Source organism: Scophthalmus maximus, chromosome 8, assembly GCF_022379125.1.
Source record: "Scophthalmus maximus strain ysfricsl-2021 chromosome 8, ASM2237912v1, whole genome shotgun sequence".
Classification (NCBI taxonomy): Eukaryota; Metazoa; Chordata; class Actinopteri; order Pleuronectiformes; family Scophthalmidae; genus Scophthalmus; species Scophthalmus maximus.
This window is the reverse complement of record NC_061522.1, coordinates 135001-147500: the sequence shown is the minus strand read 5'-3', so window position 1 is coordinate 147500 and position 12500 is coordinate 135001. Positions and strand designations below refer to the sequence as shown.

The 12500-nt window shown below is 42.8% G+C and overlaps 2 protein-coding genes across 11 annotated transcripts in view; one reads left to right on the top strand and one right to left on the bottom strand.

Moving 5' to 3' along the window:
* Positions 1–4610, top strand: part of LOC118313164 (phosphofurin acidic cluster sorting protein 1-like) — a 14187-nt gene extending 9577 nt beyond the window's left edge. For 2 of the 5 annotated variants that reach the window (XM_035638484.2, XM_035638483.2), the window contains exons 16-24: positions 377–531; positions 620–730; positions 2731–2833; positions 3026–3068; positions 3159–3204; positions 3295–3388; positions 3465–3670; positions 3786–3896; positions 4039–4610. In XM_035638484.2, coding sequence (XP_035494377.2) covers positions 377–531; positions 620–730; positions 2731–2833; positions 3026–3068; positions 3159–3204; positions 3295–3388; positions 3465–3670; positions 3786–3896; positions 4039–4163 — 994 coding nt within the window. In that variant the 3' untranslated portion in view covers positions 4164–4610. The remainder of the gene's footprint in view (positions 1–376; positions 532–619; positions 731–2730; positions 2834–3025; positions 3069–3158; positions 3205–3294; positions 3389–3464; positions 3671–3785; positions 3897–4038) is intronic. The other 3 variants (XM_035638487.2, XM_035638486.2, XM_035638485.2) reach the window with 3 other exon arrangements.
* A 526-nt stretch (positions 4611–5136) lies between these two features.
* slc8a1a (solute carrier family 8 member 1a) overlaps positions 5137–12500 on the bottom strand; it is a 13859-nt gene continuing 6495 nt past the window's right edge. Inside the window, exons 1-10 of one of the 6 annotated variants that reach the window (XM_035638247.2) lie at positions 11227–11736; positions 11029–11135; positions 10680–10777; positions 8499–8519; positions 8384–8401; positions 7993–8061; positions 7787–7914; positions 7436–7535; positions 7092–7361; positions 5137–6774 (exon numbers count right to left, since the gene is read on the bottom strand). In XM_035638247.2, the coding sequence (XP_035494140.1) occupies positions 6398–6774; positions 7092–7361; positions 7436–7535; positions 7787–7914; positions 7993–8061; positions 8384–8401; positions 8499–8517 (981 nt within the window). In that variant the 5' untranslated portion in view covers positions 8518–8519; positions 10680–10777; positions 11029–11135; positions 11227–11736 and the 3' untranslated portion in view covers positions 5137–6397. The other 5 variants (XM_035638242.2, XM_035638243.2, XM_035638248.2 and 2 more) reach the window with 5 other exon arrangements.

Below are 12500 nucleotides of genomic sequence, written 5' to 3'. Positions count from 1 at the left end.
ATTGATTGATGTGATCGTGTGTATGTGTGATTATTGATTGATGTTATTGATTGATGTGATCGTGTGTGTGTGATTATTGATTGATGTTATTGATTGATGTGATCGTGTGTGTGTGATTATTGATTGATGTTATTGATTTATGTGATCGTGTATATGTGTGATTATTGATTGATGTTATTGATTGATGTGATCGTGTGTGTGTGTGTGATTATTGATTTATGTGATAGTGTGTATGTGTGATTATTGATTGATGTTATTGATTGATGTGATCGTGTGTATGTGTGATTATTGATTGATGTTATTGATTGATGTGATCGTGTGTGTGTGATTATTGATTGATGTTATTGATTGATGTGAACGGGACGTTTGATTCCAGCTGTAACTGTAACTCCCAGACTCCGCCTCCCGTGAAGGTAGCGGTGGGCGGAGACCAGAGTTACCTCAGCACCGTCCTCGGCTGCTTTGTGGAGCAGCTGGCCAGCAAGACGCCTGATTGGCTGAACTACGTCCGCTTCCTGGTCGTCCCCGTCGGTACGTATGGTCCGCCACACGCCACCTCACACACACTATCGTCTGACGTGTCAGCCTTCCCATGATGCTCTCTGTTTCCCCTAACCAGGAGCCCACCCACTCGCCAAGTACCTGTCGTCCCTGGACGCTAAGTTCAACAGCCTGTTCATGGACGCCGGCTGGAGGGAGCTGTTCGCCCGAGTGGAGCCCCCCCCACTCGGTACGCCATGAGCTCTGACCTTTAGATCAAACAGTTCATGTGTTTTGACCTTTCAGAGGGTTTAAAGACCTTCTGACCTTTGACCTGCCTGATGATGTTATGTGATGTTATGTGATGTTATATGATGTTATGCGATGTTATGCGATGTTATGTGATATTATGATGTCATATGATGTTATATGATGTTATGTGATGTTATATGATATGATGTTATATTATGTTATATGATATGTGATTTTGTGTGATATTATGATGTCATATGATGTTATATGATGTTATATGATATGATATGATGTTATATGATGTTATACGATGTTGTCATATTATATGATATGATGTTGTGATGTTATGTCATATTATATGATATGATCTTATATGATGTTATATGATGTTATGTGATATTATATGATATGAAGTTATATGATGTTATATGATATGATATGATGTTATTTGATATGTCATATTATATGATATGATGTTATATGATGTTATGTGATATCATATGATATGAAGTTATATGATGTTATAGGATATGATGTTATATGATGTTATATGAAGTGAGCTGTTGCTTTTATAAAACGGTTACAAGTTTGGTGAAATGAAAGTAGTAGTCACACTTTACAATTTGAATTGTATATTTCGTTTTTTACAGTCCAGTCTTAATCCTATCTGAAACTGCTGGCTAAGGATAAATGTAGATATGGTAAAATTATGTTATATGATGTTATATGATGGTGGATGATGTAACATGATTTTGGATGATGTTGGCTAGTGTAATATGATGTTATAGGATGTTGTATGATGTTATATGATGTTGGATGATGTTATATGATGTTGGATGATGTTATAGGATGTTGGATGATGTTATATTATGTTGGATGATGTTTGATGATGTTATATGATGTTATATGATGTTGGATGATGTTATATGATGTTGGATGATGTTATATGATGTTATATGATGTTGGATGATGTTATAGGATGTTATATGATGTTAAATGATGTTGGATGATGTTATATGATGTTGGATGATGTTATAGGATGTTGGATGATGTTATAGGATGTTGGATGATGTTATATGATGTTATATGATGTTAAATGATGTTGGATGATGTTATAGGATGTTGGATGATGTTATAGGATGTTGGATGATGTTATATGATGTTATATGATGTTAAATGATGTTGGATGATGTTATATGATGTTGGATGATGTTATATGATGTTGGATGATGTTATATGATGTTGGAAGATGTTATAGGATGTTGGATGATGTTAAATGATGTTGGATGATGTTATATGATGTTGGATGATGTTATAGGATGTTGGATGATGTTATATGATGTTGGATGATGTTATAGGATGTTGGATGATGTTATAGGATGTTGGATGATGTTATATGATGTTATATGATGTTGGATGATGTTATAGGATGTTATATGATGTTAAATGATGTTGGATGATGTTATATGATGTTGGATGATGTCATAGGATGTTGGATGATGTTATAGGATGTTGGATGATGTTATATGATGTTATATGATGTTAAATGATGTTGGATGATGTTATATGATGTTGGATGATGTTATAGGATGTTATATGATGTTAAATGATGTTGGATGATGTTATAGGATGTTGGATGATGTTATAGGATGTTGGATGATGTTATATGATGTTGGATGATGTCATAGGATGTTGGATGATGTTATAGGATGTTGGATGATGTTATATGATGTTGGATGATGTTATATGATGTTATATGATGTTAAATGATGTTGGATGATGTTATATGATGTTGGATGATGTTATATGATGTTATATGATGTTAAATGATGTTGGATGATGTTATATGATGTTGGATGATGTTATATGATGTTGGATGATGTTATAGGATGTTATATGATGTTAAATGATGTTGGATGATGTTACATGATGTTGGATGATGTTATAGGATGTTGGATGATGTTATATGATCTTATATGATGTTTGTGTCTGTTACAGATCCTGTTGATGTAGCAGCTCGAGTGTCTCAGTATCTTAGCGGAGCGGCGTCATCGCACCTGTGTCCGATCTCTGAGGCCATGATCACCTGCAAACACAAGAGGTAAGTTCCCCCTGTGAACCACTGACTGAACCACTGACTGAACCACAGACTGAACCACTGACTGAACAACTGACTGAACCACTGATTGAACAACCGACTGAACAACTGACTGAACAACCGACTGAACTACCGACTGAACCACTGACTGAACCACTGACTGAACCACTGACTGTCTGTGATCTTCTGCTGCAGCCCCGACGACGACTCGTGTCAGAAGTTCGTTCCGTTCATCGCCGTGAGTCTCAGCTGCTTCACAACATCGTGACGAAACACGTTTCAAATGCTGCAGGTGAACTTCTGTGTCTGTGTCCGTGTCTGTTCTCAGCTGGTGAACGTCGGCGTCGTGGAGCAGAACTTCCTGTCCACCTCAGGTAGACTCACCTGTCACCTGCTCATTTCCCTCTAGCCCCTCCCCCCTCCCGCCCCTCACTCTTTATCTTGTACTTCCTCTGTCTCTACAGTGGACTCTGATGACATCATACTGGGATCTCCTCCCTCCCAATCAGGAGCAGCGATCAGCATCACCTCCACACCTCCCCCCTCCCCCTCCACCAGGTACTTCCTGTCTACGGCTTTTCCAAAATGGCGGCTGTAACTGTGTAAACAAACTGTGAGCTCTGTCTGTGTCCAGCTGTCCAGGGGAGGTGATGGGTTTGCAGGTGGACTACTGGAGCAGTCAGGGAGGAGGAGGAGGAGGAGGAGGAGGAGGGGAGCGGAGGAAGGAGGTCGGGATGAAGAACACGCTGAAGAACAACTTCCGCTCACTGCAGGTGTCGAGGATCAGTGGAGGAGAAATGATGAGCATGACGGTGGTGACGAAAGAGAAGAACAAGAAGGGTGAGGAGGAGGAGGAGGAGGAAGAAGATGATGATGGTGGTGGTGGTGGTGATGATGAAGGTGGTGGTGGTGGTGGTGAAAAAGGTGTGTGTGTGTCTCTGTGTGTGTGTGTCAGTTATGTTCCTCAGTAAGAAGATGAAGGAGAAGGAGGCGGAGTCGAGGAGTCAGGTGATTGAAGGAATCAGCAGGTTGATCTGTACGTCCAAACACCAACACACACTGAGAGGTACACACACACACACACACACACACACACACACACACACACACACACACTCTCTCTGTACTGATCGTCAGTGTGTGTCTTAGTGTCTATAGACCACACACACACACACACACTCACACACTCTCTCTGTACTGATCGTCAGTGTGTGTCTTAGTGTCTATAGACGGAGTCGAGTGGAGCGATGTGAAGTTCTTCCAACTCGCTGCTCAGTGGCCGACTCACGTCAAACACTTTCCTGTCGGGATCTTCAGCTACAACAAACCCTGAGACTCATCTTCCTCTTCCTCATCTTCCTCCTCTGTCTCCTCTTAACATATATAATTAAAAGTTTAATATAATACAGTTGTGATGCTTTCTGGGTCCGGACCGTGTTAGGTTCAGGTACAGTCGTGATGCGTTCAGGGTCCTGTGAAATCACTTCTGTCATCTTTGTCCTTTCCTTCCTCACATGTAACTTCCTGTTCCTGTTGAATTCAGCTTCACTGACAGTTTCTTCTGGTTTGTGGACCGACGTTGATACGAAACTAAACACTACACTTCCCATGATGCTCAGCTGCTGTGACAGTCTGTGTCGCTTGTGACTGAGCTCAGATTCAGGTGGTTTGAGTTTCGTGATGTTTGTCATGTCTCAGCTTCTCACTGCTGCTGAACTTTGACCCTTTAAAGACCCAGAGAGGTTTTGTACAATATGTAGAAACAATAAACTAAACTGGAATCTGAAGAAACTGTGTTCAGTGTTTTCTCTTGTCATGCTATAGAAAAGATCTTCTCCCTCTATAAACTTCTTCAGTTTTTTCTAGAAAGTGAATCCAGTACTGAAGTGTGAAGCCTGACCAGCAGGGGGCGGCTCTATGAGAACATGGCTTGATTCATAACGTCAGTTATGTTTATGGTTCAAGACTTCAACACATGATGTTCATTTTGTACATTATGGTTCATTTACAGTGAAACAGATTATAATTATTATAATATTCATGGTTCTTCATGGTTCATTATGGTTCTTCATGGTTCTTCATGATTCCTTATGGTTCTTCATGGTTCCTTATGGTTCTTCATGGTTCCTTATGGTTCTTCATGGTTCCTTATGGTTCTTCCTTGGGTCAGGCCCCACCCCTCTGTATTTTCTGAGTCTCCCTGCTGACTGACAGACGGCAGTGAGAACAAGAGGTGACAACCCTACTGAAAATATCAGTCAGCAAACTCTTGAAAGTCTGAGAAACATTCAAGAGCAAAGACAACATGTGACTCACTGGAATTTAATATTTAAAGGATCAGATAATAAGCAACAGCTCCATCTGGTTTCCAAACAACCAATCACATCACAGATCATGTGAATCATCTCAGTGTGTTTGAAGTTACATTGAACTGCAAAAGTCCAGGTCCAACTCCAGTTTTAAAAAGTTCATGGTAGACATGTTGTCAACACCAAACGCTTCTGTCTTTCATCTATTAGTGAAAACAAACTATATTATATTATATAATTATCATATTATTCATGAAGGTGCAACACTATTGCTGCAGTCGCCTTCCACGTCCTGCAGGTGTTCAGACGTCTGCAGCCGGAGCTGCCTCCTCCATCACCACGGCTGATGGTGATCACTACAGTGGTTGTGGTTTCAAAGTCCATGCACGTCAAAATTAAAGTAACACATTGTTTAAAGGTACAGGTGAAGGATCTGTGATGTCTTCAAATCTTCAGGAGGCACATGAGGATGAGACAGTCAAATCTTAGAGGTCACCAGCACTCAGCAGCCAGACTAAAGTCCAACACCCAAAAATCTGTAGAGATTAAACCAGACTTTAAAAATCTTTGGAATCTTCCAGGAACCTTTAGTCACCTGTCATGTTCTGAACCTGACAAAGTTAAACCTTCGAAAAACCCCAAAGAACTTGAGAAAAAAAATCATCAAACTGTTTGTTCTGATGGACTAAAGGTCGGTCACAACCTTTAGGAATCTACAGAATAATAAGAGATAAAGGAACCTGGGAAGATATGTAGGACTCTAGTAGAACCCAACAGAACAATTTGATGTTATAACCATTAGACTTCTATCCACACTTTTACACAAATAACAACAATAACAAATTATGGGAACCTGTCTGAATATGCAGGAACCTGTTGGTGCCTTCAGAAATACATCAAGAATCAGTAGAATCCTTCAGGAACCATTTGGATTATAACAACCCATCAAAGATGTTTTCAACCTGCTATAGACCTTAAAAGAACATAAAATATGACATAGAATCCATCATTATATGTATTTATTTGTCTTTATAAACCTTTCAGATCCTCAAAGAACCTGCTAAAACTATTAAGAGTTCATCCAAACTTTCAAAAACCAGTTGTGAAGTTACGGTAGAACCTTAAGGATTCCACCAACTTTCATGGATCTTACAACCTGTAGAACCAAACCTTTAGACCAGCAACAGAAATGAAGGGAACCTAATGGAGCCATCAAACCGTTCTTCAGTTCTCAGCCTCTTGGAAGCAGTCAAAAATCTTAGAAGCCCTTTACGTGGCAGTAGGCTTCTAGTGAGGAGAAGACGATATACATCAACCACAGGCTGAAGAACAAAGTGGTGGTAAGGATCTTGGGAACCCGGGGTCCACCGAGCTCCCCGCCGATCTCGGGCCGCCGGCGGTAGAGGAGAACAGCGAAACAGATAAAGGCAAAGATGGTGAAGAGCGTGACAGAGAAAGCCAGTGTACCCGGGTCGACCCTGAAGTAATCGCCCTTGGAGGAGTGGTAGATGGCAGCGATGGACCAGGCCACCCCGATACCCAGGAAGACGTTGACAGCATTACTTCCCGTCACGTTGCCAATGGAGGCGTCAGCATATTGGTCCTGGATCGCTGATACTTTACTGGCAAATGTGTCTGAGGGAGAAAAGCAGAGAAGTGTTGATACAGCTTGTTTTAAATGGACCTCGTGTCGCTTCATCCTAAAGGTCCCTGGCTCAGCGCTGAGCAGAGTTCAACAAGTGGGTCATCATTTAGTTTCTTATGCTCGAGTCTATTCCATCGATGTTTGATTCATCTTAAAGCAGGTTGTCATGTTGAAGACTAAAAACATTTGTTTGTTTTGCAGTTAAGGTAGACAATTCTGATTCCGACTTCTTGTCAATGAGAGTCAATTAAAAGAATGAATGTGATTCGCAGTCTCCATAAGTAAAGAGGGAGGGTTTGTGTCAGACCTGGAACTGAAGTGCCCAAAGCCACAAACACCACAGCAGTGACGGAGTCTTTGAGGCCGACGGTGCAGCCGAAATGAGACGCCAGGTCACCGATCACCGCCGTCAGCATCCCGATGCCGGAGATGGAAACGACGAAGCAGGCCCAGCCGTTCAAGTAGTCGGTGGGAGGAACAAAGGCAAACAGAAGTTTCCAGAAGACGGTGAGGAAGTGCATGACGTAGTCAAAACAGGAAGGTAGTTTCTCCTCACCACACTCATCGTCATCATCACCTGAGGAGGAAGACACAGAGTTTACGCTGATTCATACGACACTCAGAGCTTCAAAATGACACCAGAGTCTGTACCTGAACTGACTGTCATGGCCTCCACAAACTGCTCCCTCCAGCTGTTGGTCCCGATCAGCACGGCCAGGTTGGTTTTCTTGATGAGTTTATCAACGGTGCTCTGAAAGAAAACCACAGTGAATCTTCAGGTTATTTTACCTGAAGTTACTTTAGTAAATTTTTGTTACTTTTCGTTACGTTTGAATTACTAAAGTTACTTGATTTCCTTTAGTAACTTTAGTTTCTTTTCATTCCTTTAGTTGCTTGATTTACTTGATTTACTTGAGTTACTTAGTTACTTTAGTTAGTGGGAGTTTGTAATGGAAGCAGTATTTCTGGTCCTTGTTTCCAGAAGTAAAAAAACGGTCGCACCTTGAACTCGTACGACTCCTCGATGACGACCTCCAGTTTGACGTGTTCGCCCAGCGTCGGTCGGCCCATCTCCGCGATCCGCCGTTCCTCCTCCTCCTTCTTCGTTAGAGTCTCCTTCCCCTCCTCCCCTGAGGGAGACGAACAGAGGGATGATGGATGATGGATGATGTGATCGATGATGTGTGACGGATGATGGATGAACGTACCTGTAATGGTGATGACGGTGCAGGGGGGTGGATGCTCTCGTCCCTGGACCTTCCTGTAGACGTTTCTGCCTGAACAGATGAAATTGATGAAGAATAACAACTGTTCTATTAATAATCTTCAATTAAATACGATGATCCATCGTGTTTCTAATGAGATGAAGGGAACCACCTGCACAAGACGTCTTCATTTAATTTCATCTGTATATACAGTATAAACATATATATGTGTATATACTGTATATATGTGTGTGTATATACTGTATATACTGTATGTTTATATATACTGTATGTGTTTGTATGTATAGTATATACTGTATGTGCAGCCAACAGAAGGAACAAGTGAAATCCACAGTAGATATAGTAAATATAAAAATGTGTTTGCGTCACTGACCTGTTTTGACGAATCCACCTGAAACAAACATGAACGAAGTGAAAACCTTTGAAGACACAAAGTGTTTCAGATGTTTCAGTGACAGAGTGAAACAGAAAGGAGGGAAAAGTCTTACCGACTTCCTGAAGCAACATGGCTGAAGAGACGAGAGCGAAGCCCAAGAGAAGGTGGAGAGAAGGTGGAGAACAAAGAGACAGTCACTCAACTGCTCCTCTTTCATACACCTGCAATTTCACTGCTGATGTCACACAAGACCTGTCCTAACTGACTCAGACCTAGACCTGTCCTAACTGACTCAGACCTGTCCTATCTGACTCAGACCTAGACCTGTCCTAACTGACTCAGACCTGTCCTAACTGACTCAGACCTGTCCTAACTGACTCAGACCTAGACCTGTCCTAACTGACTCAGACCTGTCCTATCTGACTCAGACCTAGACCTGTCCTAACTGACTCAGACCTGTCCTAACTGACTCAGACCTGTCCTAACTGACTCAGACCTAGACCTGTCCTAACTGACTCAGACCTGTCCTATCTGACTCAGACCTAGACCTGTCCTAACTGACTCAGACCTAGACCTGTCCTAACTGACTCAGACCTAGACCTGTCCTATCTGACTCAGACCTGTCCTAACTGACTCAGACCTGTCCTATCTGACTCAGACCTGTCCTATCTGACTCAGACCTAGACCTGTCCTAACTGACTCAGACCTAGACCTGTCCTAACTGACTCAGACCTGTCCTATCTGACTCAGACCTAGACCTGTCCTAACTGACTCAGACCTAGACCTGTCCTAACTGACTCAGACCTAGACCTGTCCTATCTGACTCAGACCTGTCCTAACTGACTCAGACCTGTCCTAACTGACTCAGACCTGTCCTATCTGACTCAGACCTGTCCTAACTGACTCAGACCTGTCCTATCTGACTCAGACCTGTCCTATCTGACTCAGACCTAGACCTGTCCTAACTGACTCAGACCTAGACCTGTCCTAACTGACTCAGACCTGTCCTAACTGACTCAGACCTGTCCTATCTGACTCAGACCTAGACCTGTCCTAACTGACTCAGACCTGTCCTAACTGAATCAGACCTAGACCTGTCCTATCTGACTCAGACCTGTCCTATCTGACTCAGACCTAGACCTGTCCTAACTGACTCAGACCTAGACCTGTCCTAACTGACTCAGACCTAGACCTGTCCTATCTGACTCAGACCTGTCCTAACTGACTCAGACCTGTCCTATCTGACTCAGACCTGTCCTATCTGACTCAGACCTAGACCTGTCCTAACTGACTCAGACCTAGACCTGTCCTAACTGACTCAGACCTGTCCTATCTGACTCAGACCTAGACCTGTCCTAACTGACTCAGACCTGTCCTAACTGAATCAGACCTAGACCTGTCCTAACTGACTCAGACCTGTCCTAACTGACTCAGCCCTAGACCTGTCCTAACTGAATCAGACCTAGACCTGTCCTAACTGACTCAGACCTGTCCTAACTGACTCAGACCTAGACCTGTCCTAACTGACTCTGACCTGTCCTAACTGACTCAGACCTAGACCTATCCTAGCTGACTCAGACCTGTCCTAACTGACTCAGACCTAGACCTATCCTAGCTGACTCAGACCTGTCCTAACTGACTCAGACCTGTCCTAACCGACTTAGACCTGTCCAAACCGGACCTGTCCTAACCAACTCAGACCTAGACTTGTCCTAACTGACCCAGACATGGACCCAAACTTGTCCTAACCGACCTGGACCTCTCCCGTCTTGTACGAACAACTTGGTGAACTAGTGTCCCAACCCGTCCCGTCGTCCCGGGCTGTCCCCACCAGCACCAACGTGTCCTCACCTGCACTTCTTATAGGACCATAGTTGTCTTGTTTTAGAAGATCTTGGATTTTAACATGGACGTGTCTCATTCATAGAAAAAAATTTAATGTTTTTCATTTCACTTTTCAATTATAAATGTTTTGTTTATTTTTAATTTAAGTTTTCTTTATACGATATTTTTTGTGAAAGTTCATGTTAAATGTGTATTAGTTTAAAATTCAGATTGTGAACATGCAGAGTGATAAAATTATATTAGACTAATGAACTGTCGGACCGGTTCTGATCCATCCAATCACAGTCACCACCAGTCACACTTCATTCTAAACTCTGTAACGAGTCGACCAATAGGAGGCCAGCTGATGGCGTTGTGAAGGAGGAGGCTACAGAGTGACAGCAGCAAGAGCAGGAGGAACAAAGGAAAGGTCAAAGGTGAGCGGAGAGGTCAAGGTGCCTGCTCACACCTGTCCTCGTGTTCCAGTGCGGCGGCTGCAGCTCCAGGTAGAACGTGGCCTGTCGGTCATATTCCTCGTGGTCAGTGATTCTGACACACACAGTTTTCCTGCGGACGAAAGATACAGACGACAACGAGGGGGGGGGGGGGGGGGTCAGAGGTCAGGGGTCAGGGGTCATGCATTAGTACAACAACACACAAACACATTCAAAGACTCTGGTTTCTAGCTGGTCGACTGTGGATGACATCAGAGGAGTGACGTCACACTGAGTCAGACAGACAGGTGAGTTTGGATTAACAGAGGTCAAAGGTCATTAGTGGTGTGGGCGGGTTACAGCACAGGAAGGCGACGCCCCCACCTTTCCTCTCACTCATCTCCAGCAGCCGAGGTTCTCCGATCTCTAGGAAGAACTTCTTGTTTTTCTCATATTCTTCATCATCGATTATATTGATCTGAACAGTTTTACTGAAAAACAGAAGAAGCAGAAGAAAAAGATGCAGAAGAAGAAGAAAGAAGAGAGTCGATGTCTGAGGGTCAGTTTGATGACATCACTCACTTCAAACCTTGTCCAATCAGATCTCAGCAAAGTTAATTTCATGTGAAGTTATCATGTAAAATCTGTGAGTGGAGAGAACCAGGCCGAGAACTGATCTCTGAGCCAATCAGGTCGTGAGCTGCGATCAGCAGCAGCTTGTTGAACAGACGGAAAGTTTGATTCTTCTGCCTCGAGAGTCGGCTACAGGCGACGGCAGCCCTCATTGGACAGATCTGTGTGTGTGTGCCAGCGGCGTGGAAACAGAAATGGCCTCCGTCCATCTGCATGTTTATTTAATATCAGCAGGTTTAGTCTGTGATTCTGGGACTCGACACGCTTTTACTTCAGATGTTGAAAATCCTCTGGTTTCTGCTGAAGAATGAGAATCAATATCTTTATCTCCTTAAGAATATTTATATTATATATTATATATAATGTTTGTTTCGTCTTCCCTGTCTCTACCACAGGAAGCAGGAATGAAGGTTGGGAAGTTCAACTTTCATCCTTCAACATGTTGGAGCTTCAGTTCTACTGGACTCAGGTCAAGTCTGTGGTTCTGTCTCAGACAGCAGCTCATGAAGTTCAGGTTCAGGTTCATTGTGATGAAGGTGCAGCTGTGTGGTTCTGACGGGACATTTTATTTTCTAATGGGGACAATGAAAATCACAACTAGGAGCTGAAAGAGGCTCAGCTGTAAGTTCAGAGACACCCGAAGACAACAGTCACTTGATGAAGGAGGATATAAAGAAACAGATTCATGTTCAGTGGAACAGAGAGTCTGCTGATCATCAACAGTCTGTTGTGTAGAGCGACACACGTGTTGAGGTTGGGGGCGTGGCCTGCGACAATGAGCAGGAACCAGCTGCTGCTGCCGAACACAAACATCCCTAATAAGGAAACAAGCTGCGAGATGTTTGGCCACCACGGCTCCTCCATCACTACATGACGTCACCAGCACAAGATGGCGACTCTATATACAGTCACTGATTGTCTTTTTATACAGTCACTCATCGTTTTTATATACAGTCAGTGATCATCTTTATATACAGTCAGTGATCGTCTTTATATAAAGTCAGTGATCGTCTTTATATACAGTCACTGATCATCTTTATATACAGTCACTGATCGTCTTTATATACAGTCGCTGATTGTCTTTTTATACAGTCACTCATCGTTTTTATATACGGTCAGTGATCGTCTTTATATACAGTCACTGATCGTCTTTATATACAGTCAGTGATCGTCTTCATATACAGTCAGTGATCGTCTTTATATAGTCACTGATTGTCTTTATA